Below are 25,252 nucleotides of genomic sequence, written 5' to 3'. Positions count from 1 at the left end.
CCTTGGCTATGGCAGGGCCCTGGCTGAGGGGTCTGTGTCGAGGGGCCGTCCCCCTTGTCCCCACTGCCTGTCCCCAGTGTCCTGCGCTGTCGCCCCACCAGGGGGCGCTGCGCCCCCACGCTGGGGACAAGTGACACCAGGAAGGGCGCACAGAGGATGGGGACAGCCGCAGGGACCTGTCCCACTCCTGTAACCCCTCTCCCACCTGGCAGCACCCCGCAGGGATGGAGCAGGGCCGTGGCTCCAGCAGAAGATGCCACCTGTCCCACACCACGGCCACCGGCCCCGGGCACAGCCCTTCCCTGCGCCCCTGCCGGGGTGACGAGTCGTGCCTCCCCCATCCCCACTCCCCAGGGAGAGCCACGGGGCTCTGACCCCCCCCGGCGTGCTGGGTCACAGGGAAGATGGTCGCTGCGGAGGAGGTGTGGGCGCAGCCTGCCTGCGATGGAGACCTTGCCTGCAAGATCTCTATCATTTCCTACCCCAATATTTTCTTCTGACAGAGGCTTTTCCAGGTGACTGCTCTGCTGATGCCGCCTGGGTAACAGCTGAGCTCTTTGCTGGTAAATGATGGCAAATCAGTCGAAGCTGAGGCTGACTCTGACGGAGGCCTCCAGGGCTGTGCCAAGCCCAGGCACTGCCAGGGGCCCTGCCTGGCGAGGGGCGCGTGAGGTACCCCATTGCCCAGGGCCTGCTTGTTGCCTCGTGCCCCTGCTCTTATTGGGGCAGAAGGCTGTGACCCACCAGAAACAGCCCTTGTAGCCCAGAGATATCCCCAGTCGTTCTGTGAGGGGAGTCCCAGAGTCAGGGGGAAGGGGCAGAAGCGCCCCTGCGATGTCCATGGGACGGGCGCCCACCCGCACCCATGCGTTTTACTTTGTCCTCAACCCCAGAGAGGGCGCCTGTAGGGTGGGCACAGGGGTGTGGGGAGGCAGCTGGACTGAGCAGGGCTCTGTGAGCCACGTCTGGCCTCTCCATTCACCTTGGGTGCTTTTGGGTGCCGTCTGGGGTGAGCCCTGGTGTGATGAGCTGCCAGGTCTCAGCGCTGAGGGGGATGGAGGGGTGAGGGAGCTGGCGCAGGGCCCCAGGGAAGCAATGGTTGAGAAGAGGCTGGAGCAATGTACAAATCCCTTTATTTTATTAGTTTGTCAAAGACTAGTTCGAGCAGGATGGTCACAGCATGTCTGCGGGGCCCCGAGCTGCCCACCGCCTCCCGGGAAGGGCCCTGGTGAGCGGCTGGGGGTGGTGGCGGAGGAAGCACGGGGAGGGGGGAGCACGGTGCGGCAAGGGATGGGACAGGGCAATGGCATGCCCCCGCGTCCCCCCCTTGGGGTGCAAGCAGCATCTCCTGGGACATGCCCAGGGCGCTTGCCCAGGGATCCCTTTCCAGGCCCGGGGGGGCCCGTGTGTCCAGCTTCGGCGGGGGGCAGCCAGGCGCTCCCAGCCTGGGACTGGCCCAGCAGCTCTCGGCCCCGCACTGGCTTTATTGCAGGGGACAGAGCGGGGGGACCCCGGCAGCGTGTCGGGGGGCTCTCGGCACAACGCCGTGGGCAGCCCCCGGGGGACAGCGGGGACTCGGGGCGGGCGGGAGCGTGAGCAGCGGACACGAGGACGCATGGAGCGACGGGACGCACCCTGGCACAGACACACTAATGCGAGAACGGGGGGCCAGCGGGGGCCGAGACACGGACGAGCGAGCGGTGGGGACGGGGCGGGGGGGACGAGGCAGGGGGGGTCCCTGCCCCGCACGCGCCTTTGTACACGGTCGGCGGAGCGCGGCGCCCGCTCCTCCCGGTGCTGAAGTATTGCAGTCTAACTGATATGGCTTTAACTATGGGGCCAGAGATGCGGGGAGGGGAGAAAGGGGGGGGGGGGGTCCCCTCCAACCCCCCGATGCTGGGGCACACCGGGCAGCCCCGGGGGACCCCCGTGCCCGGGGAGCGGGGATGGGGGAGCTGCGGGCAGGGCGCCTGGCTTTGTGCTTCGGGCTTGGCCCGGGGTGGGATGGGGCAGGGGGATGGCAGTGCTGGGGACGGGGGCAGGCGAGCGGAGGCCTGCCAGGGTCCCCCGGGAGGGCAAGAAGGGCAGGGCAGGGGGCACGGGGAGCCACCCCGGGGGGGGCCGGTAGGGCTTGGGGTGCCCCCAGCCTGCCGCGAGGTTACATCAGTGCATTTGGTCCCGGTTTGCCCTGTCCGGCCAGGGCCGCTCCCCTTTGGCACGGCGTGGTGGGGGGGCCCTGCCTGGACGGGACGGGGCGGGTTTTTGGTCTGGTCGGGGGCGAAGGGCAGGAGGGGGTGGGGAGGGGGTGCAGGGACCCCCCCCGGGGCCAAGGGAACTGATGGAGGGGTCGGAAGGGAGAGGGCGCCCGTGCCCCAGCACCCCATGGCAGGGTTGGCGGTGCTGTTACTTCTTGAACATATCCTGCAGCGGGCCGGGCAGGTACTTGAGGACGGTGTCCAGGATGCTCTCCTCCTCCTCCTCCTCCTCGTCCCCGCAGCCCGCCGGGATCGCCTTCTTGGGGCGCGTCAGGCTGCCCTCACACGGCTGCTCCAGCGCGGCTTTCTCCTCCGCCTCCTTCTCCTCCTTCTTCTTCAGCCCGTACTGCGAGGACACAGGCCCTCAGCAGGGCAGGCAGCGGGTGCTGCGCCCCGTGCCCATCACCACCGCCTCGGGCCGCCCTCCTCCCCGGCCATGCCGCCTCCCTGTCCCAGCCCCACGCTGGGTGCCGCGGGCAGGGGTGGGCGCAGGGGAAGCGTGTGCCCACCTTGTCACGGATCTGCTGCCGGACTTTCTCCCGCTCGGCTTCCATGCGGGCGTGCTTGGCTTTCCGCTCCTCCTCCTGCTGGCGCAGGGCCTCCTGCCTCTCCTCCTCCTTCTTCTGCGCGTCGGGGTCCTTCTCCTCCTCGCCCCCCAGCATCTTCCCCATGTCCTTGGTGGCCCCTGTGCAGCACAAGACCATCGGCCGGTCCCCAAGGGCGCTGAAGCCCGTCGCTGGCTGCTGAAGCCCCAGCAGAGGCAGGGATGACCCGGAGGCCCTCGGGCAGGGACAACCCGGGATGTCCCCAGGGCCACCCGCATCAGGGCTGACTGCAGACGGGCTCCGGAGGCTGCGGGGATGGGGAATGCCGCAGGCTGGCTGCGCTGCCCTAGTTCAGCGTCAGCCGGGGGAGACGCCAGCAGCTCCTTCGGCGCTGGCACCCAGGGGACCCGCCAGGGAATCCCACTTAGCGTCAGGAGAGCCGGGATTCCCCAGCCAGGCGCTGCTGGCGCTGGGAACGGGAGCCCCGGAGGGCTCCGGCAGGAGCTCCCCGCCACCGGTGGCTCTCCCCACAGCTCGGACCCCCCGCCATGTCTCTCCCACCGCGCTCCCTGTAGTGCCGGGCCGGCATCGCTCCCGGAGGGTGGACTATGATGAGGGACAGCACCCACTCACCGCCCAACGCTTGCTTCATGACGAAGTCCATGGTGCCGGTGTGTGCGTGTGGCTAGGCCAGTGCCCAGCGCTCATCCACTGCTGTCCGGGCTCGCCGACCAGGGCCACCTGCGTGGGCAGAGAGGGACATGGTCAGGGACACCGTGCGCAGGGTGCCCACCACCCAGGTGGGAGGGACGGGACGTTCCCTCAGGCTGCAGGATGCACCCTCTGCGTCTCCAGCCCCAAATGCCTCCCAGGATGGGCAGAGGGAGCTTTTGGGATCTGCAGGCAGAGGGTGGGCAGATCTGCCTGCCGGCAGCACCTCCTCCCCTCGGCACCCTCCCCACATCCTCGCTGGCCGTGGGGACCTGCGGAGGGACTTCCCACCCCAGCGCTGCCCTTGGTGGGGCAGCAGGAGCCCGGGAGCCCCACAGCGCTGCCTGGGGGCTGGCGGGATGGGGACCCACCACGTGTCCCCGCTTCGTTAGGGAAGACACAGACCCTGCCTGGGGATGCCAGTGCGGCGCAGCTGGACACGGGGTGCTGTGTGTGTGCGTGTGTGTCTGTCGCAGTGCATGTGCTCTGCAGAGGGATGGAGAAGAGGCTGTTGGCAGGTTGTGACAGCGTTTGGGGGCTGTAGGGGTTGCAGGCAGCAGCCTGCGGCCGTGTGTGTGACCCCTGCGGGGTGCTGGGGATGGGTGACAGCATGCAGGGGCACTGCGTGTGTGGGACGGAGTGCGTGTGTGCACGCCCTGCGTGTGGCCGGCTGCATTTGCGTGCGCCGTGTGCGTGTGCCAGCCATATGTGCGGGCTGTGTTTGGTCAAGAGGTGTGTTTGCGGGTGGCTGCAGGCTGTGTTTGCACGGGGGGCTGTGCGTGCGCGTGTGTGTGTAACTTTGTGGGGCTGCGAGCTGCGTGTGCCCGCACGGTGTGCGGGTTTGCAGCCTGTTTGCAAGCTTTGAGCGCGTGCGTGCCTGAGTTTTGGGGGTTGCAAGCTCTGCGGAGGTGCGTGCAAGGGCTTGCACGGGTGCGTGTGTGCGCAGACGGCTTGGCGGGCTGTGTTTGTGTGCGCTGGGTGCGATTGTGCTGCGTGTATGTGTTTGCACACTGGGGGGGGGTGCAGGCTGTGTTAGTGTGTGTGGGGCTATGTGTGCAGGTCCGTGGGTTTGCAGGCTGTATGGGGGGGGTTTCTGCACACAAATTTGCAGGCTGTGCCGCGTGTGTATGTGTGGGGGTGTTGCAGGCTGTTTGCATGCTCTGTGTGTGTGTGTGTGTGCCGGAGGGGGACTGCAGGGGGGTGTGTGTATGTGGGTGTGTGTCCCCGTGTCCCCGGTGTGCCCTGTGTGTGTGTGGTGGGGGACTGCAGGCTGTGCTCACAGCCTGGGTGTGCGGTTTGTAGCGTGTGTGCACGTGTGTGGATGTGTGTGGATGTGTGTGTGTGTGTGTGTGGGTGCCGCAGCCTTGCGGGTCCCCCCCACCCCGACTCCCTGGGACCTGGCCGGGCAGCGCGGGGGCTCCATGAACTGAGACCCCGGGAAGTTTGTTGCTCCCAGCCCCCGGGCACCCTGCGGCACCGTGGGGGGGGGCCTCCTCCAGGAGGTACGGCACAGAGTCCCGGGGCTGTAGGGGGGGGGACACCGGGAATGCGGGAACACCGGGGGACACCGGGGCCGCAGGGAAGAGTGCAGGGGACGCCAGGGGCCGTTGAGACACGGGGGGCACCGGAACACGGGGGGCGCTTGGTGGGGGGCACAGCGACACTGGAGTACGCGGGGGACAGCGGGGGGTGCAGGGACACAAGCGACGCGGGGGGACACAGCAGCCGGGGGGGGAGGCACCGTCAGGCGCCGGGACACCGGGGCCGCAGGGGCTGCAGCGACGCAGGGGAGACGGGGGGGCGCCGGGAGGGCGGGGGACAGCGGGGACACGGGACGTAGGGGACACCCGGCATGCGGGGGACAGCGGGACCGCAGGGGGCTGCAGAACCCGGGGGGACGCAACGTGGGGGGGGGCGGGGGGGGGACGGAGAACGCGGGGGTTGACACAGGGCGGGGGACACGCACCGGGGGCTCAGGGGACACGGGGGACGCTGAGGAAGGGGGGGGCGCAGGGACACGGGGGGGGCGCTGGGACACGGGAAGGGCGGGAGCCGCGGTGGCGGGGGTCGCGCAGGGGACGCGGTGCCGCGGGGACCCGCCGCCAACCCCCCCCTCCCCGGTATCTCGTGCCCCCCCCCCCGCCTCCCCCCCGCGGTGTCTGCGGCGCGGGGCCCCGCCCGCCGCCCGGTGCCGCCCGGTGCCGCAGCGGCGGCGCTGTCCCTTCAGCACCGGCGCGGCGCGGCACTCACCGGCTCCGCCGCCGCTCTCCGCTGCCGCCGCTCCGCCCTCCCGCCCCGCCCCGCCCCGCCGCGGCCCGGCCCCCGCCCGCCCCCGCCGGCACGCGTGGGCCCGCCCGGGGCGACACCCCCCCGCCCCGACACCGCGCAGCCCGGCCCCGCACCGGGAGGGGGGGATGCGGGACCCCCACACCGGAGAAACGCCGCACGACCCCGGTGCCCGGGGAGCCCCGCACCGCTCCTCAGGATGCGGACGGGCCCCCCCGCTACCCGAACCCCTCCGAGGGATGGGAATAGGGGGGAGCGCGTCCTGCGCGGGGTTAATGATTCACCTCCGCGGCAATTAATGGGCGAAACGAGGCGTTAATCAGCCGGAGCCACCGGGGCGCTGCCCCCCCCCCGCCAATTCCGCACCCCCCCCGTGCTCCCTCACCCGGCACCCCGATCCGCGGCACCCCGGCCCCCTCCGCAGCGGTGCGGGGCGGCTGCGGGAATTTAATTAAAGTCCCCGATAAATGACTTTGGCCCCAGCGCCAGCCGCCGCCGCCGCTCGGAGGCCCCAGCTTTGGATTTTTGGTGCTGTCCCCCGCCTCGGGGCGGGGGGGGTGTCCCACCGCGGGGGGGTGCTCTGGCAGGGAATGCTGCGAGGGGCATCGAGGCCACGACACACGCATTGCTCAGGACTTCAGCGGGGGGGGGGTGTGGGCAGGAAATGGGGGGCATCACCCTGTCCACCCCCCCCCCCGCACCTGCTCGAAGGGAGATGGACTCCTGCAGCCCCTCCTGCCCCGCCCGCCCCCCCCCGGCTGCAGGACGGGGCTCTCCCGGGTGTCCCATGCTCTCCCGGGTGTCCCATCCTCGTCCCGGTACACGGAGAGGCGCTGGGGACAGGCGCGTGCCCCACCGCCAGCCCTGCCACCCCGCAGAGGGGCAGCCGGCGCCTCCTAATTAATCCAGCCCTGGGTTATTAGAAACGAGACGAGCCCTTTGCAAATCAGATTAGTGGTGCTCTGAGCCAGGCTTTGGGGAGAGCTGGTGTTTAATGGTGAGGCTCTGGAGGAGCAGCCCTGCGGGGAATCTTGCGGCTACGGCACAGAAAAGCGCTGGAGAGGGTCCGGGTGCTGCAGGGGCTTTTCAGGGACCCCCCACCTCTGCACGTGGGAGGCTGAGGGGAGCTGGGACAGGCTGCTGCTGCCCCCACAAGCCCGGCGGTGCGGGATGCGGAGATGCTGCAGGTGCTGGCGGGCACTGCCGGGGCTGCCGTAGGGAGGACGGGGGAGATGCAGGATGTGGGGCAGCAGTGGGGAGCCATCCCGCAGCCCGGGGGGGCCGGAACCAGCACGCAATGCCAGCCCAGCACCTCCACAAGGACGCGGCACCAACAGACCCCCGTGTGTGCACCCACTGTCAGCTCCTGCCCTGACGCATGGCCACCACCATGGGTCAGCACGGGGACAACACATCAAGGACATGACCCTCTTGTTCAGCCCCTCTCACCACTCCCCAAAATCCCCCTCGGTTGCACCCTGTCTCCTCAGCCTCCTTCCACTGTGGCATAGACCAACAACTCCTTTTTCCACCTCCATGGAAAAAATGCCTCCTGCCCTTGCGCCGGGCCCCTCTCTGCCCGCTGGCAGCTGGTGGGACGGGCGCGTGGGCGGCAAGACAGGCCTGCGCTTGGCCCATCCGTCCGTCCGTCCGTCTGTCCTGCGGCAGCCCTGCTCCGGGCGCTGACGTCAGCGCTCCCGGCAGCCGGGCGGTGGGCGGGCGGCACCGCTCCTATTGTATTAAAAATAATACAGCGGAGCACAAATTCATTACAGATAAGTGTGACAGCCAGGAGGAATTAACGAGCCCGTCTCTCAGCGCCTGACAAACGCCTCCTTTTGTTCCTGGGATGGGTCCTTGAGTCTTTCAATCTTTGGAGATGCCTCAGCTCATTAAGTGCATCCTCCCCCAGTAGCTCCCAGTGTGCCCAGGGACTGCTCCCAGTATGGGCTGTGGCCAAGCCAACAGGGCCATCCCTTCTGTCAGCACCCAGCACTAAGCCGGGCTTGCCCTCCTTGGGGCTCGATGGCCTGGAGTGCTGTCCCCAAGCGTGGGACCCCACGCGGGGCGCGGGGTGGCTGGGGGGAGGTGGGCGAAGCAGCCCCCCTCCCTGCTGCCGCGGGAAGCACGAGGCTCGTGTGAGCTGTGGCCAACCGCCCCGGCACTCCAGCTGCCGGTGCCGGCAGCGCAACCGCAGCCGACGGGCTGGCGGGCGCCCAGCTCTGCCCTGCCGGCCGGGCTCCCATGGGAAGGGCAGCCGCGGGCTCGTCACCAGCCCTGGGCATCGCCTCCGTCCTCCTGCCCCACACGCCCCTGCGGACACCCTGCTCCCGGGATGGGGACGGTCCCAGGGGACCCCCGCAGTCCCAGAGCCGAGCTGGCTCTGGCAGGCGTTTGGAGGATGATTCCTGGTGCTGGGAGATTGCTTGTGCCTGGCATGGGCACTCCTCAGGCACAGCTGTCCCCTGGCATCGTCCTGGGCAGTGTCACCTGCCCGGTGGCTGCCTGGAGCTGCTGGGGGAGGCAGGAAGGGAAGGGACAGGGAGGGATGGGGAGGACTGGGGGGGGCAGCACCGTGGCCAGATGGAGGAGGAAGCTCTCAGCGCTGCCAAGTCCTTGCAAGTCGCCTCCGTGCCGGCTCGCGGGGGAAGCGTGGCAGGGACGGAGCCAGAGCGGGTGCCAGGGCCCCGGCAGCGCCTCGCTCCGCTCCCCGCCAGCACCTGGGGAAAGGGCACGGGGCTGGCAGCCACTGCCACATGGCCCACTGCGTCCCCCGGGTGGCACCTGCCCGCCCCGCTGCCAGCATCGTCCCCAGGCCCCGCAGCCGCACAGGGACCCTGCAAGGTCACAAGCCTCTGCGGGCCCTTGCAAAGCTCCCGGGCAGAGGGAAAGCGGGTGCCTGAATCCCTGCACCCATCCCTGCAGCGCCGCCAGCCCAGCCTGCTGCCACCGCCACCCATTAGCACAGGACAGTTATTTCACTTATCCCCCCCCCCACCTCTGCAGAAAATAATTATTGGTCCTCCTCATCGCACGAGGGATTAAAAGTGGTTAACTCCATTTCCAAAGGCTTTGTTATGTTGGTTTTCCCTCGGCTGCTGCGCAAGGCGATTTCCACAGTGCCACTTAGGCAGCTTTTATCAGGTTGTCTTCTGGAGGTAATTGGGTTTTTCAGGAGCCTGTTTAAAATTCGTAACCCAGCCTCTTAAACAAAACAAAAACAGCAGCGGGGAGAAGGGGAAGAGGCAGCACAAAACACGCAGCAGCTGCAGCCTCTGAAGAGCAGCCCCAGCCCCTTGGGGCTGGCACCCGGCGGGGACAGGGACGGGGACGGGGACAGGCACCAGCGGGCTGTAGCACCAGGCAGGAGCCGGACCCTCCAGAGTGGCGGCTGAGCACAGGCTGCGGGGACAGCCCCCGCCACCCCTGCTGTCCCTGCTGCCGGTGACACCGCGCGAGGCGAGGGGACCCCGGGGTCACTGCGTTACGCCGTGCTCAGGGCGAGTGTGCGGTGCCTGGGGGCCAGCCCCTGGCGACAGCGGGGCCACCGCTCTGTCCCTGCAGCAAGTCACCCCCCTCCCCCCCAGCACACGTGGGTGCCCCCCCAGCATCCCCCCATCCCAGGCACGGGGTGTGAACGCTGGTCTCACCGCGGGGCCGGCGTGGGAGCGCGCCACGAGCCCTGGGGCTGGCGCGGAGGGAGGTGGGCTTGTGCCACGGCTTGACCCCGGCTCTGCCGTCATGCTCTGCCCGACTGTGGGAGCAGCTCTGCGGCGGGGGACCAGGGGTGGCAGCCCCCCCTGAGCTCACCAGAGAGGGACAGAGAAAAATGGGCCAAATCCACCCCAGGAGCCACCCTCTGTGGATAACTTCTGCTGGCCCCATGCCCTGAGGGTCTCCCCAGCTCCGGATGGGCGGGGGGAGGCTCCTGCCTGCTGCCCTCCCCGTGCCCTGCTCCCCATGGGCACAGCAAAGCACCCCTGCAGCCGGAGGGGCTCTGGGCTGATGCTGCGGCTTTTCCCCCTCTCCCGCATCGCTGTCACGGGCCCGTCTGCATTAATACCACAGCCCCCTCGGCATCAGTGTTGCAGACCCATCTGCATTGCCGCCACGGCCCCGTCGGCACCGCTCCTCCAAACCCATCTGCCTCCTCCTGCCGGGCTCCTGCCCGTGGGGCTGGGGGGGTGCACTGGGCACCTCCAGCGCGTCCCTGCCCAGCTCGATGCCGTGGGGCACAGCGTGGGACGGGGAGTGGGTGGTGGGGGGAGCTGCCGAGGCAGATGGTCGGCGGGGCTGGATCCCGGCACCGCACACAATGAGGGATGCGTGCGTCCCCCGGGGGGGCCGTTTGCAGGAGCTGGTTGTGAACCGGTGCCCGCGGGGCCCTGGCACACGTCTGCTCATCCCGGGCACGGCAGCCAGTGCGGCTGAAGGAGGGATGGGGCGAGGAGGGGACCGAGCCCACGGCTTCCAGCTGTTCCCAGCATGGCAGCGTCCCGGGAGGATGCCAGAGAGGGAGCGGTGCTCCCAGCGCTGCTCAGCCCCCCAGAACTCCCCAGAAAGACCACCTATGCCTACACCTGTACAAGAGTGGCGGTGGGGTTGAATCTCCCAGCGACAAGGGGACAGGGACCCAGCTCCAGGCTCCAGCTAAGGATCATCCGGCGCGGCCGGGATGTCAGCCTCTGCGCAACTGAGTGCCTTGCCTTGTCCCCTGCGACGGGGACCTCTGCTCACCCGGCCCCAGTCTCAGGGCCACCCAGAGACGTCCGTGTCCCGTGAGTGCCGGGGGATGCCGGGATGGACCCCACCGGTCGAGTGCTGCAGTGGCGACTCCGTGTCCCCGCGGCTCTCGGCGTGCGTCCGGTGCCTCTGTGCCACGCATTATTAAACAGAGGCGCTGCAGCCCCTCGCTGTTTATCCTGGCCTGGCTGTGCGGGCAGCGGGCTGAGGGAGCCGCTGTGGCTCGCTGCAATCTCAGCCGGAAGATTTCGGCTTGCTGCGGGTCTGGCCGATTCCCCAAACAGGTTTATGACCCCTGGGGTTACTCACCCGGCCGCTTCCCACCTCCCCACCCCACGCAGGACGGATCCCACCTGCCTGTAAAAATCCACTGTGCATTCAGCCCTGGTGCTGTCACCTACACGGCTCTCTCCTGCCCACACAGCAGGTACTCGCAGCATTTACATCCCAATCGCCGTCTATACAGGCACACTTGCGCGGAGTCCACCCCATCAATATTTATGGCAGGCACGCACACCCGCACAGCTCTGCAGGGGCCGGTGCGGAGCGGGGCTGGGTGCCACGCACCAGGCACTACTCCGGGGGCAGACAAAAGCCGCCCCCGAGCCCCTGCGCTGCCTCCCCGTCCCTCCCCATCGCCCCAGACGTTGCCTTTAGGGAAGGAGCCAGCCTGTGCACATACTGATTTCCATCCCCGCCGCCCTGGCAGGGACAGGCAGGCCCCGTGCAGGCGCTGATGACGGAGGCGGTTGGGACTGTGCGGGGAGCAGATGCCCGACGGCCCCCTCCTGGCTCTGTGTCAGGATGAGATTTGGGCACCTGCTCCCTGCAGAAAGCCTCGGAGGGGTTACAACCCACCCGCACTTCACCGTCAGGGGAAAGGCGTGGAAGGACAAGGGCACGATTAGCTCACGACCAGGCACCCAGATCACAGCAGAGCAGTGGCAGCACCCCCTTGTCCCCCCTCCAGGAAAAGTGCCCTCAGAACTGAGCCCCCGGGTGCTGCTCCCCTGGGGTTCAGCCTTGTGCCGGTACAGGTCTTGGTTTTGCAAAGACCCTGCAAGCTCTGGGGGGCTCCCGAGAGGAGGGCAGGGAGCCTGGGGTGCTTTGCCCCCCTGCACCACTGAGGCTGGGGAGCGGGAGGAAGAGGGGAGCGGGGATGCCGTCATGGCTGGTCCTGCTCTACCCAAACTCCCAGCCCGGCTCTGGGAGAGCATCTGCCTTGCCGGGGGAGCATCCTTCCCATCGCATCCTATAGGAGGGGAGTTTTGGGAGCCGAGATGCCCCGTGCCCTGGGCAACAGAGCTGCCTGAGGGCTACAACGCTGGGGACACCCTGTCCTCCGACGGCAGCAGATGGCTGCACGGTGGGGGGCTCCGTGGCAGCGTGGGGGGGTACATCTGGGTGTCTGGGCTCCTGCCAAGCTGCAGCTCGGTGGGAGCGGGATGAGCCTGTGCTGCCTCAGCTTGGGGTGCGGGGAGGGGTGAGACCCTCACACCGGGGGGCAGCTGGGATGGGTGGGGGGCTTGCTGCCCACCCCAGTTAAGCCCCCCCCCCAGCCTGCCTGCGCTCGGGGTTTCCGCTGCGGCGTGACGCCGGACGGGCACGGCGCCGCTCCAAGAGCTGCTGGGGCTCTGGCCAGAAAATTCATTCTTGGCTGCTTTCAGTGGGGTTTGGCTCGTACCTTTCCCATCTGGGGGCTTTCAAAGGCAAAAAAAAAAAAAAAAAAAAAAGAAAAAAAAAGAAAGAAAGAAAAAAAAACCCCCCATGCTGGCCCTGTGCCAGCTCCACAGTCACCGTCACCTGCCATGGTCCCCAGGCAGGACCGTGCCCAGCATCCGCCCCAGAGTCCGAGCTGTTCCCCACTCCCGTGGCCTCAGCCTGGTCCTGAGCTGGTCCGGACGCCTCTTGTCCCGCACCGGGGTCTCATCAGGATGCCCATGATGGACCCCCCCATCCTGGGGGACCCAACTGGCTCTGCTGAGGCAGCCCCAGGTGGTACCTCTGCACCCCCCCATCCATCCCCCGGCTGCACTCTGCCCCCCGTACCGTGGGGAGGGAGGTGGCCCCCCAGGAGCCGTGGTGCGCGGAGCCGGGGCAGTGCTGCCTACCTTGGTGTGTGCAGCGCCGGGCGTCCGCTGGCTTCGGCACCTAACGCAGGGGGACGAGGACCTCGTGGGGGCGGCTGGGCATCGCAGGGAGAGCGGGGCCTGCGGGAGACACCAACAGCGAGAGGATCAGCTCCGCGGTGGGGACCCGGGACCGGATGGCATGGACAAACTGGGATCGCTTGCTGGATGATGGACGGAGCACACCACTGCCCTCTCCCCCTACCTGGGGGGCCCAGGGTGGGTCTGTGCACCCCCCCGCATCCCAGCCTCCACGGGTGGGAGCAATCTGCTGCCAAGAGCCACCATCGCCCCGTAAGTGGGAGCCCAGCGGGGCGCACAGAGGGCGTCAGGCTGCACGAGGTGGCAGCCTGTCGGGGTCTTTGGTCCTCTCCTGGATCAGGGACACCACCTCCGCTGCTGGCTGAGGGCTCCTGGCCGCCTCTGCAGAACCCAGCAGTTTGGATGCCTTCATTAAATATTTAGAGGGCTCTCAACTCTTTGAGGGTTTTAAAATTTCACATTAACTCTGCCTTCCTCAGCTTGCAAATGACGAATTTCTTCTTTGGAGAACATAACGACAAGTTAAAACAAGCTGCCAAACAAAGGCCCTTGCTCAGACTTTACAATTTGAGAAAGCCCGGCCCCGCTCCGGCTCCCCACTCCTGCGACCTCAGGAAGCTTCTGCCCAGGGATCTTGTCCCTTCCCTGAACGTCCTTGAAATCCCTCTGTGATGCTCGGGGAGCTGCTGGCCTGGGCAGGGGCTGCGCGGAGACCCAGGTACCAGGGTGCTGGGTGCCACACTGGCAGTGTCTGGGGTGGTCCGTCCCCATGGTGTGGCTGGTGCCACGAGTGTGATTTGTGCTCTGCGACTCGAGGAACAGGTTCCTGGGGAAGTTACAAATTCATCTTGACTTCGAGCAAAGGCTTTTCCTCCACCCTGGGGAAGGAGGGAGGCTTTGGCAAATTGGAGACAAATATATGACCCAGGGGAGCTGGGGGAAACACAGGCAAGCAGCGACGCTGGAGGAGCAGGGGCTGGCACGGACGGAACCTGCGTTTTTAAAAGCATTACAGGAGCTGGGATGCCTCGTCCCAGCCCCGGGGGCAGGAGACACTGCCAGCCCCCGGGCGTAGCGCTGGGTTTGGGGAGGGTGCGGGCTCACCCCGGGGACCCCGCGCTCTGGGGTCTGCGGGGAAGGGGCAGAGGGTCCCCGGCGGGACCCCCGAGGAGACCCCAGAAAGGCACCTGCTTCCCTGGGAAACGCAGCGCTAAAAGCGCAGCCTGGAAAGGGCTCGGCAGCAGCGTGAAGGTGACCTTTGCTGGGGACAACCGCTGCCTCCTCCGGGATGTGGGAAGGCTCGGGAACGGGGTAAGACGGGCTGCAGAGTGCTGCGGGGACGCGTGCCTGGGGGCGGCTGGTTTCCAGACAGCTCAGCGCTGAGGAGACGAGCAGGATTAGTCCCCTGCTTTGTCGGCCATGTCCTGGGGTGCAAATCAGCCGTTCTTTGCTGAAACCCCAGAGGGTGGGAAGAGCGGGGACTCCCTGCTCAGGTACCCGAGAAGGTGCAGAGGGTCCTTGGGGGTGCTGCTCCCATCCCTGCAGGATATTTTTTTTCTGGGCCAGACCAAAGTGTGGGTTTTTTTTGCTTTTTTTCCCTGCTTTTGCAACCAGCATCACGAAGATGCATCTCACCTGGACAGCTGTGCTAGCTCAGCCTCTCTGCCTGTCTGTCCAGGCAACCAGACACCAACCACAGCCAAAAGCAGAGGATAGGGAAGAGCAGAGCAGGGTGACAGTGCCAGGACACCCCCAGCTCCGGGGACTGCGGTGCCCCCAGGCGCTGGCAGGGCTGCTTTCATCCAGCTGGGGCTCCGGACACAAGACACAGTATCCACAGAAAACTTAATGCTCGAGAAGAGACCGTTAGTGAGCCCACAGCTCTTCTGCTTTGGCACCTCTGGCTCTTGGCACCCTGCTTTTATAGCTGGGCTCGTCCAAACGTCTGCAGAGGAGGGTGGGCTGGGGAAGGGAAGCAGCGGGGTGCGCGGGCTGGGAAACTCTGGGCCACATCTCAAAGTGTTTCTCCTGTCTCAGAGAGATGCTCTTGTGATCTGCCTCGGGGCTGGCATCAGCTTCGTGGCCGGGCACCGGGACGAGAAGGGAGGCTCAGAGCCACAATGCTGGGGGAAAATATCATCAAACCGGACTCAGTGCTGGCAGTCTGCCGTCCTGGCTCTCGCACAGGGATGCAAAGGGCTCGGGGTGCCACGCTGCACTGGCCAGCCCCCGCAGGCACTTCCCAGCTGGGGTCCTGGACCCCAGCCAACCTGCCTTGCCTTCAAATAGCAGACCCTCAGCCTCAAAAATCTCAGCGCCTCTTGCGGACTTCATCTTGCCATGGGCCAGCGCAGTTCTGGGTCACACCATCACGGGGCTCTGGGATTTGTCTGAGATGAGCGATATTTCTGAACCTCTGGTGAGTGTTACAGCAGGAGCTGCGACACCAGCTAGGGGGGGACGGACCTGCTGGCCTGGCTGCTTACAGGAGGAGCAGGCACCTGCAGTGCAGAATGGCACGGGAAAGGTGACAGTGGCTCCTGGTGAGGCACCGGGGGACCTAGAGAGACACTGGAGACTGGAGGCACGTCCCGGAGAGCCCACGGCTGGACAAGGCAGATGGTCCAGGTCTCCACGGCCAGGAAGGCTCCGCGTAGCCGGGAGAGGCGGAGGGGAAAGCTCCTGGGACGAGCGAGCAGAGAGCACTCACGCGAGAGCAGCCCGCAGGAGCGCGGCTTGTTTACCCTGGCTGAGCAGGCCTGATTGCTCTCTATAAATACACCCGGCGAGTAAACACCGGGGAGGGAGAAGGATCGTTTAAACTCGAGGATGATGCTGGCGTAAGAACAAACGGGGAGCTCTGGCCAGGAACATGCGGAGGCTGTGGGTGAGAACAGAGATCCTCCAGCTGCCGGGAAGGTCCTCTCTGGGCAGGGGGTCTGGTCCGGCTCTGGCTGTTCGGGCAGCGCATGACGGGCTTGGGCTCGGTGGGAAGGGCGTCAGCCCGGGCTGCAGTGACCGTGCCCACCTGCCAGACCAGACCTCTCGAGCTCATGGGGGCACGTTGGTGCCCAGTGGTGGGAAAGGAGACGTGCCATGCTGCCAGTGGTCACTGTCTCTTCCCCAGAGGGTTTCTCTGCGGTACCGGACATGTGCTGGGACCTCTCAGCTCTGGCGCTTAAACCGTGCCGGGCAACTCAATGCGGCCCCCCTCGGCTCCCGACACACAGCACCGGGCCTGGGCGGGCTGTGCCTGGCAGCAGCGTCTGCAGAAACCCGGGGAAGAGCGAAGGTGCGAACCACAATCATCCTCCAGCGCTGGGAGGTGTTAATAGATCTGTCTGGTTGGGGTCATTTCAATACTAATGTTATCACGCAAGGCAATCGAAGAAACAAACACTCGGCCCATAGCCAAGGGAGACTTTGAGACATTTTTCTGTGCTGGTTTGTCTCAGCTGAGCTGTCACCAGTTTCCCCAGGATGGTGGGGGTCGGAGACACCTGGAGCAGTGCCGTGGGCCAGGGGCTGAGATCCCTGTTTTTCCAGGCCACGCTGGAGTCTGTCCTGCCAACCCTTGGGGTCCTGCGGCCTTGGGGGGGGAGAAGGGAAGGTTTGGCAGGGAGGACACCTCTCTGCACTCTGAGCCCGGCCCATCCTTCCTCATCCTCTATTTGCCAAACCCAGCACCTCGGCTTGACTCAAATCACTCCGGCTCCTTCACCAACCTCAGCCAGCAGCTACCACTACCCGCAGAGCTCGGCTGGTGGCATGGAGAAGCCCTGAGCCATCAGCCCCATCCTGACTGAAGGTGCCAGCCCAGCTTCACTGCTCTGACTCACCGCACTGCCTGCCTCGGGCAGCGGCTGCCCGGTCACGCTCGTGCCACGCGGGTGGCAGTGCCACCGTGTGCTGCCAGGCCTGGATCACAGCAGCCACCTGCCCCGTGTGCTGCAGCCATGGCGCTGGGGGCATGGCGAGGAGAGGGGCTGCAGTGTGGGGCATGGGAGGGACCTCGTAAGGGTGGTACAGCAGGGAGAGGGTTTGGAGCCCGGGGAACTGTGCAGCAGGGATGCTCCACGAGTGGTTGGACTTAGCGGTGGAGAGCAGGATGGAGGAGGCAGCCGGTGATGGGCAGGCGTGGGAAGAGCCCGGTGGGTACCAGGAGCTCCCCACAGCAGAAGGCTGCGTGGAGCCCCCCCCGGGTGGAGGCAGGGGGTGGTGGGGGGAGCAGGTCGTCTCCTCTCCCTGCTCACGGCCCCACTCTGCAGATCGCCCCCCGCAGGGGATGGCCAGGCACGGAGGGGCTGGAAGGGGGAATACAAAGCATAGTCCGGGGGTGACATCCCTCCTCCCGCCATCCCCTCCGCATCGGCGTCCCCCCGCCATCCCAGCCCTGCGGGGGGAGCGAGGGGGGTGGGGGGACCAGTCCGGGGCCGCACCGCTCAGCCCTGCATCTTGCCACCCGCATCCCGCACCTTGCATCCTGCATCCCGCCCCGCATCCTTCCCCGCATCCCGCATCCCGCATGCCGCATCCCGGCGGCCGCCGCCCCGTTACATAAGCCGGCGGCCCCGGGAGGCTCGGCGGGTCGGTCCCCGTGCCCGTACCCGGCCCCCCCCCGGGCTCTGCGGCACGGCGGGCCCGCCCCGGCCCCGGCCCCGGCCCCGGCCCCGGCCCCGGCCCCGGCCCCGCACCCACCTGGCTGGGCTCAGCGCGGCTCCGGTCCGCCCCGTCCGCCCCCGGCGCAGGGAAGGAGCCGCCGCCGGAAGGGAGGCGGGAGCCGTAACGGTACGGGCAGGAGGTGGGGGGGGGGGGACACCCGGTGCTGGCTCCCCCTCCGCCGCACGGCCTCCCGGGCGGGGCCGGCTCTGCGCACCGCCCCCGGCCCGCCCCGCGCCCCCGGCGGCAGCCCCCCGGCCTCGGCCTGCCGTCCCCGCAGCCGGTAATTCCCCTCCGGTACCCGGCGATTGCCCCCCGCGGGTCCCCTCTGTTCACGGTAATTGCCCCCCCCCCCCCCCCGCGGTACCTAGCCGCCCCCCTCGGTACTCCGCAGTTGCCCCCCTGCTATCCAGCCATCCCTCCGGTACCCAGCGATGCCCCCCTGCACCCAGCAATTGCCCCCCAGTACCCAGGCATCCCTCCCAGCACCCGGTCGTGCCCCTGGGTGCACCTCCAGTGCCCATAAGAGCCACCCCCCAGCACCTGGCCATGCCTCCCAGTACCCCCCATTTCTTCGTCCCCCCCCACTTTCCCCGGTACTCAGCAATTCCCCTCAGTACCTGTCCACCCCCTGCGTGCCATTCCCCCCCATCTGGCAATTCCCTCCAATATTCTTCCTCCCCCCCGCCTCCCAGGGCCCGGCACTTCTCTCCCCCAGAGTCAGTGATTCCCCTCCCACGGCACTGCCAGCCCCCCCCCCGGAGGAGGGGTCTCTAGACAGGACATCTCTGGGTGTCTCGGGGTGCCAGCCACGGTCCTCAAATCAGAGACCTCTGTTGCACCTGTCAAAGGCCTTGCCCGGGGTCTCTTGTGGGGTGTCCCCGGGATGGAACATGGAGGGCTGGGCATGGCCCAGAGGCTCCTGAGAGCCCCGCTGGCCTGGGGGGCTGGGGCTCGTCCTCCCCCTGCCCAGCCCCTCTCCGCAGGCTGCTGCTGCCCTCGCTGCCCTGGCAGAGCACTCCTTTCCCTGGGTTTTGCTTTGGGTTTGTGGGTGCATGGAATGGCTCCTGCCGAGCTTTCTGGGGTCAGCTCCTCGCTTTGCAACTCGTCTTTGCGATAGGTTTGGCCATTGGGATCCGATCTCCGGAAAAATGGGGTCCTGCCTCTCTGTCCTGAAAGGGGGGTGCAGGACGGCCGTGCCTCAGTGCCTGAGGAGGGCACAGCAGCGTGGCCCCGGGGGAGTTTGCTGCTCATGTTTCCCACCCTGGGGACGCCCTTCTCCACTAGGCATCATGGCAGGTGGGATGCGGGCCAGCCGGGAGCCACCTCCGGGGGTCAGCCCACCCTGCTCGCTGCCGTGCCGCTCGTCACATCGCACAGCAGCTCACTGCACCGCTCCTCCTTGCAGAGCTGCTGCGGGATGGAGAGGCTGATGAATAAATCAATCCCCCTCGGTGCTGAGGCAGCAAAACTTGGATGCAAAAGGAGGAGCAGCGCCGGGGCCGGCGGCCTGACGGCCGGGGTGGCACCACTTGTGAATTCCCCCCATGCAGCCGCCGCAGACAGAGCCGCCTGCAGCCAAGTGGGCAGCTCTGATTGCCTTCTCGCCATGTTTTATTTATCAAAGCGCTCGATATGCAGGCTCGCTCCCGCTGTCCCACATTTTTCCTGGATTCTCCTGCCTGGAAATGGAAGCAGCAGTTTGAAGAGGGGCCGCGGGGTGCTGCCGGCTCCTCCCGGGCCTGGGGGGCACCGTCCCCTTCGCCTCCCCATGGTGGGCTCCCACGAGCGGTTGGCATCGCCCTGCCGTGCGGCTGTCACTCGTGCGCTGTGCCGAGGAGATGAGGTCCCTCGCTGTGAGCAGGACGGCGCTGTGCGACTGACCTTTCCTGAGCTCGGGAAGCACTTTTAAGGAGCAGCCAGGCTCTCGCTGCTCCTCCTGTGCTTTGCCAGGAGCAGCGGTGTCCCGGGCTGATGCCAGCCACGGGAGGAGGCTGCTGTGATGCCTCCATGCCCGGCAGAGGCTGGTTCTGACCCAGACCTGGCCAAACCGTGCCCGCTGTGACTGTCCCTGTCCTGGCTCCTGCTCGTTTTCCTCCATTGCCTCCAGCTGCCTGCGCCGGAGGAGAGCGAGCTGCAGGGTGCATTTCTACTGCCTCGCTGCTAATAAATAAGCCCCACTAATGAGTTGAGCTCTGGCGGACGGGCAGGTAGCGGCAATAATCCCCCAATTAAGTGGACGAGGCAGACAGTTAAGTGCAGAAAAACCACAAATAAATAATAAGGAGAATAATTTAGGAGCAGGGAGGAGCTGGTGGCCGGGTCCCTCAGCCTTTCCCCGGGCGGCAGGCAGGGCCAGGAGCACTCTGGGAAGTGTAGTTCTGCCTTCCCTGCCGACAGCCGCTCCTGGAGGGACAGAAATGTCTGATTTTCACCCTGTTCCGCCTGTCACACCAAGGCTGTGTGTCCCGTGGGGCACCAGGGCAGCCGGTCCTGGGGATGGGAAGCGGGCCAGGAGCGTGGCTCTGATGGGAGCCTGCGTGCGTGGGGCACGCCTGGCTGAGAAGGGACCGCACGGGGCAGGGGCTGAGAGCGTGAGGGTGGCTTCACACCGAGGAAGCCCTGCCTGCCGCCACATCCCTTGGCAGAGGGTCCCCGGGGCTGTCTCTCTGTCACCAGCTTGGGAACCGAGGGGATGGAGAGGCTCTGGCCATGGAACCGCTGCTTTGCCTGCTCACCCCTGCCATGCGCCAGTGAGCATCCCTGCTCTCCTGCCTCCTACGGATGGAAATACCAGCTCAGAGAGCCCAGCAGAGGATGCACCCTCGCAGGAGCTGTGCCGGATGATGGTGTGGCACAGGCTCCCCCCCGGAGCCCCGGATAGAGACACAGACCACAGCGAGAGCAAGAGCAAATGTCTCCCTGGCACTATCGATCACAGCCGTGGGCTGTGCGTGCCTCACTGCTGAACTCGCAGGGGCGATCAATAGCCGTTTTTCTCCCCAGCCTTCACCCTGCTAATGGGAGCCACCGGTCCTGTCATTTCCCCGGAGCAGCCGTGAGGAGCCAGCCATGGGCGGGCTGGAGCGCATCCTGCTTCTCCTTCGCGTTTGCAGGGTTATGATCTCCGAGAGCCGTGGTGTGTGCCGCAGCCTGGAGCTTTGCAGCTGGGCACCGGGGCCCGACGGCTCTGCCGAGGCCGCAGGGACAGCCGGCACCGGTCCCTGGCTGGGGTAACTGCGATTACTCAAAAGCAAACACTTTGGAGCAAAGATCCCCGGGCTCGTGGTGTGCAGAAAATTTGCTCCCTGCGGTGACAGGTTTCACCCTTCATGGCAGCTGGCGGTGGCTGCGCAGGTGCATGCGATGCAGGAGGAGATACTCAGCTCCACGGCTCTGCCTGTGCCACCGCGGGTGTCCGGCAGGATGTACCCACTGTGCACGGGTGGGAGAGGGAAGCCCACGGAGCTGGTGCTGGGCTGCGGTGCCAGGGGACATGGTCCCATCCTGCCTGGTGGCAGCGCTGCTGACAGTGCCACCACGGGGATTTTTCCTGTGCTGGCAGCAGAGGAGGGGGGACTTAAGTCAGGCATAATAATCCCCACGTAAAGTGTAAGAAAAGAAGCTATTTAAGTGTTACCTCCTCCGCCTGGAGAGCCTGCAGCCGGGCCCTTATCAGGAGAGGGAAGGCAGATAAATCAGCCGTGCCCATTAGGCAGATGAGCCTTTAACACTCACGTGGCACCAAATCTTGCAGGAAAAGGTGCCAGTTCCCAGTCAGAAGGTGACGGAGGGGACACCGGTGGGGGGGGGAGCAGCCAGGATGGAACCTGCCCACGGTCCTGCCAGCGGCAAAACGCAGCTGGCGTCACCTCAGCTGCCAGGACCCCTGCCAGGTATTTCCCAGGGACAGCAGCAGTTCCCGGGGATTTTCATCCCTGCTCCTGCACGGGTAGCACCTGGGAGCTGAACTCCTCCAGGGGAGGATGGGGGAAAAAAAGAGCAAAGGGAAATCAAAGAAATCAGGGCTTTGATGCCTTTCCCTTTGAACCCATGGGCTTGCAGAGCCGAGCGGCGAGGGGCGAGGAGCTCCGGTGTGACGGCAGGGTGCTGCTGGGGGGCAGGGCACGGAGCAGGGTCCCTCCATCCCATCTGCCCTTGGGAAAGCCAAGCCAGGCCCTCACGTGCCCGCTGTCCCGTTTTGGTGGCAGACGGCAGAAGATCGATGTGTTTTTGAAGGCAAACGGGAGCTTTTGCCCTGAAACGGCGCGGGTGCCTGCTCCGAATGCTAAGCAGCTCCTTGGAAGGCAGTTTCAAAGCACGAAGGGCAGCGGGATGCGGGAGCAGAGCGCTCAGCCCCCTCCCGTGGCCCCCCGGGGACCGCACCGTCCTTCCCCAAAAGTAACAACAGAGAATTAAAAATGCAGGAAAAAAAATCCCCAAGGAGTCTGGCTCGTGGTCCTGGGGGTCCGGGCGGTGGCATCCCCCCTCGGCAGGTCATTGCCCGTGTCACGGTGGCCGCGGTGGCATCCGCTGCTCGAGGGGAAGCGCTGCCAGATGATCATTTTTTCTGGGGGGGAGGGATGCAGCAGTGGCTTTATTTCGCAAGCAGCCTGGGACAGCAAGCAGAGGAACGCAGGGGACCTGTCGCGGGGGTGTCACCAGCTGTGGCCCCCCCCCCCCACCCCCAGCCTTGCTGCTGGCTGAGCCCACACAACGCAGAGCATCCTCGGGGCCGACGCTGCGGGAGTTTGGGGGCGGCTGGTGCAGAGCAGCCGTACGGCTGCTCTGCACCAGCCGCCCCCAAACTCCCGCAGCGTCGGCCCCCCCCCGCCCCAGCCCGAGTCCCTTCATGGGGGTGGCACAGCAGCATCTCACGCGCCCCCAAACTGCTACCCCACGCCCGGGGGATCTGGCGGGGCAAGGGGGTTGGGACCTGCGGAGAGTCAGCTCCGAAAGCGCTCTCTCCGTAGATCCTCCGGCCTGCCTCTGGACAGCTAACGAACCCGGGGGGGGGGGTGGGTGGGTGTGGGTGATTTTCACCTCCTTTCATCTGGAAAACCAGCGGTAAAAATCGTATAACAACGGGGAGCACCCGACGGTGGAAGCGGCTCCGACCGGGGATGGGAGCATCATCACGGTGAGGCGGATGCCGATACGGGCTCCCCAGGAGCTGCTGTAATCTCATTCCAGGAGCAAATCACATTCCTTGCGGCCAAGGACACGTTAGGTCTTAATAAAAATGGTAATTCCCAGCAGATAGAGTTGGGAACGGGGAGCGGTTGTCGCTTCCCCTCCCAAGTCCATGCCGGTGCCTGAGGGGAGCGTGGCGGTGTCGGAGGAGGCAGAGGCCTGCGCCGAAGGATGTGGCTCCGGCTGGAAAGCAGAAGGACGGGGAGCTGCTGCAAACCCCAAGCTCCTCGCGTCCTCTAGGATCCGGCTTCGGCTCCTCGCCCGCCCGTTCCCTGCCCTGACGCTCACCCGAGCTGCCCAGCCCCGAAAGCCAAAACTGTTTGTTTGCAGTTTCCTAGGAGAGAAATCACGTTAAAAAAAATTAATTACGCACCTGAAAACAAAATCTGGCGGCTCAAGTGCACATCAGGGATAAATGGTGTGCTCCAAATTAGACAATTTACAGCTTGGGTAAGTAATGAAGGAACCCAGCCAGGCGTGAAAGCGGAGGGGGAGAGTGACTTTGGAGGGGCGCAGGGCTTTTCCCCCCAGTTTCCCCAGTCCCTTCATCCTCCATCCCTCTGACCCCCTCTTCATAGCCGCTTGCTGAGAAACCCCGATTTGCTCAGCACAGCTGGCTGGGGTGGCTCCCTGCGGCCCCGACCTGGGGAGTTCAGCAGGGATTTTGGGTGAGTTTGAGCCCTTTTGGAGCTTGGAGATCAGAATGGCCCTGTAGAACGGGGCAGATGGAGCAGAAAGATGTGCCGTGCGCCCCAGGGCGAGGGGGGCCGCGTGGGTCCTGCCGTCCCCGTGGCATCCCAGCGAGCAGGGGCGTCTGGCATGGGGGGGCCCCACTGTGCCCCGGCCCCCCCGGCATCCCCCAGCCCACGCTGGCCTCTGCAGTCCTCCACCGTGCGGTGCGTGGGAGGGCTGGCAGCGCGCTGCTGAGGAACGGGCAGCTCTCCAGGCTTGCCGGCGAGAAGAAAATAATTTCTTTGCCTTATTTTTCCCTTTACGGTGTCCCAGCCCGGTCTGCGAGCGCAGGGATTTAAAGGGGCTGTGCCCTGGTGCCATTGCCCTGGCTTAGCAGCAGTGGGGACGGTTGACGTGACCAGATCCTTGAGGCGGACCTGAGCGCTCCTTCATGCGTGGGCTGGCGGCTGTGGGTGCTTTCTGCTTTGCCCGTGGAGAGGGACCGGCTACGGGGACTGTTGCTGCCCCAGGCACCCCCCGGGCAGAGCTGGAGCGTGGGCAGCGCCCGCCAGAGGTGAGGAGGTGCCCTGTCCCCTTCGCGCTGCCCACAGGGGACCTGCCACTGCGGGACCCGCCACTCGCAGGGAGCTGTGAGCACAGCGTCGCCCCAGGGGGCCGTAGGGACCGACCTCCTCTACCTCTGCCCCTCCCCGGCCCCCTGTCTGCTGCCCGCCAGCTCCGGCAAGGATCCCCTCGAGCTCCCCAGGCTGCCGACACACGATGGAGCGCGGGGCTGGGACCAGCCTCCCTTCTCCCCTCTCTGCTCGACTCCCACCTCTGCTCAGAGCCGCCTCGGAAACCAGCCAGCTAATGATGCGAGATGCGGAGCAGATGGGGGACCTGACGCTATACTCCCCAGCAGCGGATTAAGCATGCAAATGGATGTATAGCGACGCGGTGCCTCTTGGCCTGTATCCTTTCCACCCCCACCACGCGTATGGCATTTCAATTCGCAGCCCCCAGGCCCCCCGCTCGCAGCCCCCCCGGCCTGGCCCGGAGCCACGCGTGGAGGGCAAAGATGGATGGACGGACAGATGCAGGGCTGGGGACGGTCCGTGCAGCCCTGCTGGCGTGCGGGATGGACCCTGGCTTGCAAAAGCTCCTCGACTCGTAAATCCCCCCCCCCGTGTCCCTGTAAGACAGCAGCAGCCGCATGGATGAGCTGCGTTCGCTGCTTCGTTTCCTCTGCCCCCTTCCTGAACTCCTTCTGCAGCGTCGGTGGGTGCTGCCGCCCCGTGTCCCCTTCGCAGGGAAGCTGAGAGGTGGGACCAGGCTTGGGAGGGGGACCCAGGTCCACAGCCGCCCGGCTGTGCTGGCCTCGGGGACACGGCGGGGCGCTGCAGTGGGGATGCCCCAGGCTGCTGGCAGAGCCGCTCGTGCTCTTGGGAACACCATGGGGCAGTGGTTTAGCTCCTGCAAGATGGGTGACCGCTTCTCGGCCTCAGAAAGGCTGGAAAACGTGAGCTGCCTGAGTCCTACGCCGCCTCCAAAACCTGCAGGGAGGGCCAGGGCTTCGTGCTGCCTGACCCCACTGCAACACCCTGGGGGGACCGGGGCAGCCCTTGGGGGGCGACCAGTTCAGCTGGGAGCAGGAGCGGAAAGGACACCCTGCTTCACCCCAGCCCTGCAGCTGTAAAACCAGCCCCCCACCCCCAGAAAAAAAAAAGACGCAAAGTCTCCCCTTCCCGACGCAGGAGTGAAACCGCCTCCACCTGCAGCATCGCTCCTTCAGACCATCTCTGCCACCGCAGCGCAGCGCGGCGCAACGCCGTTATCTCTAATGCCTGGGAGCGGGGAACAGATTAATATTCATCACAAGGGAGCGGAGCATATGGAATATGAATAATGCTAATTGTGTCTGTATAGATTTAGCGTAAGAAGCTTCCATGCATTAAGGAGGGAGGGAATTAGTCCTTCTCCGAACCGTTTCAGACTGGCTTGTGGCGAAGGAGCGCCT

The 25,252-nt window shown here is 66.1% G+C and overlaps 1 protein-coding gene across 2 annotated transcripts; it reads right to left on the bottom strand.

Annotated features, from left to right (window-relative positions):
• Positions 1 to 1,116: 1,116 nt before the first annotated feature.
• Positions 1,117 to 17,588, bottom strand: CPLX2 (complexin 2). Of its 2 annotated transcripts, XM_074604103.1 has the most exons (5): positions 17,410 to 17,588; positions 12,652 to 12,750; positions 3,434 to 3,541; positions 2,765 to 2,940; positions 1,117 to 2,601 (listed from the first exon to the last, which is right to left on the bottom strand). In XM_074604103.1, the coding sequence occupies exons 3-5, from the start codon at positions 3,462 to 3,464 to the stop codon at positions 2,404 to 2,406; spliced, it is 405 nt and encodes a 134-aa protein (XP_074460204.1). In that variant the 5' UTR covers positions 3,465 to 3,541; positions 12,652 to 12,750; positions 17,410 to 17,588; the 3' UTR covers positions 1,117 to 2,403. The 2 variants fall into 2 exon arrangements, with proteins under 2 accessions (XP_074460204.1, XP_074460205.1); XM_074604104.1 differs by lacking the exons at positions 12,652 to 12,750; positions 17,410 to 17,588 and adding an exon at positions 5,762 to 5,809.
• Positions 17,589 to 25,252: the final 7,664 nt, after the last annotated feature.

This window comes from Larus michahellis, chromosome 11, assembly GCF_964199755.1.
Source record: "Larus michahellis chromosome 11, bLarMic1.1, whole genome shotgun sequence".
Lineage (NCBI taxonomy): Eukaryota > Metazoa > Chordata > Aves > Charadriiformes > Laridae > Larus > Larus michahellis.
The sequence above is the reverse complement of the archived record's forward strand: the minus strand, read 5'-3'. Positions and strand labels throughout refer to the sequence as shown.

What these genes read in the sequence shown, in the direction of transcription:
- CPLX2 (XM_074604103.1), bottom strand. Translation starts at nt 3,464, where the DNA reads ATGGACTTCGTCATGAAGCAAGCGTTGGGCG. An exon ending in CATGAAGCAAGCGTTGGGCG is followed by an intron (nt 2,941 to 3,433) that starts GTGAGTGGGTGC and finishes TGTGCTGCACAG; the next exon opens with GGGCCACCAAGGACATGGGG. An exon ending in GGCAGCAGATCCGTGACAAG is followed by an intron (nt 2,602 to 2,764) that starts GTGGGCACACGC and finishes GTGTCCTCGCAG; the next exon opens with TACGGGCTGAAGAAGAAGGA.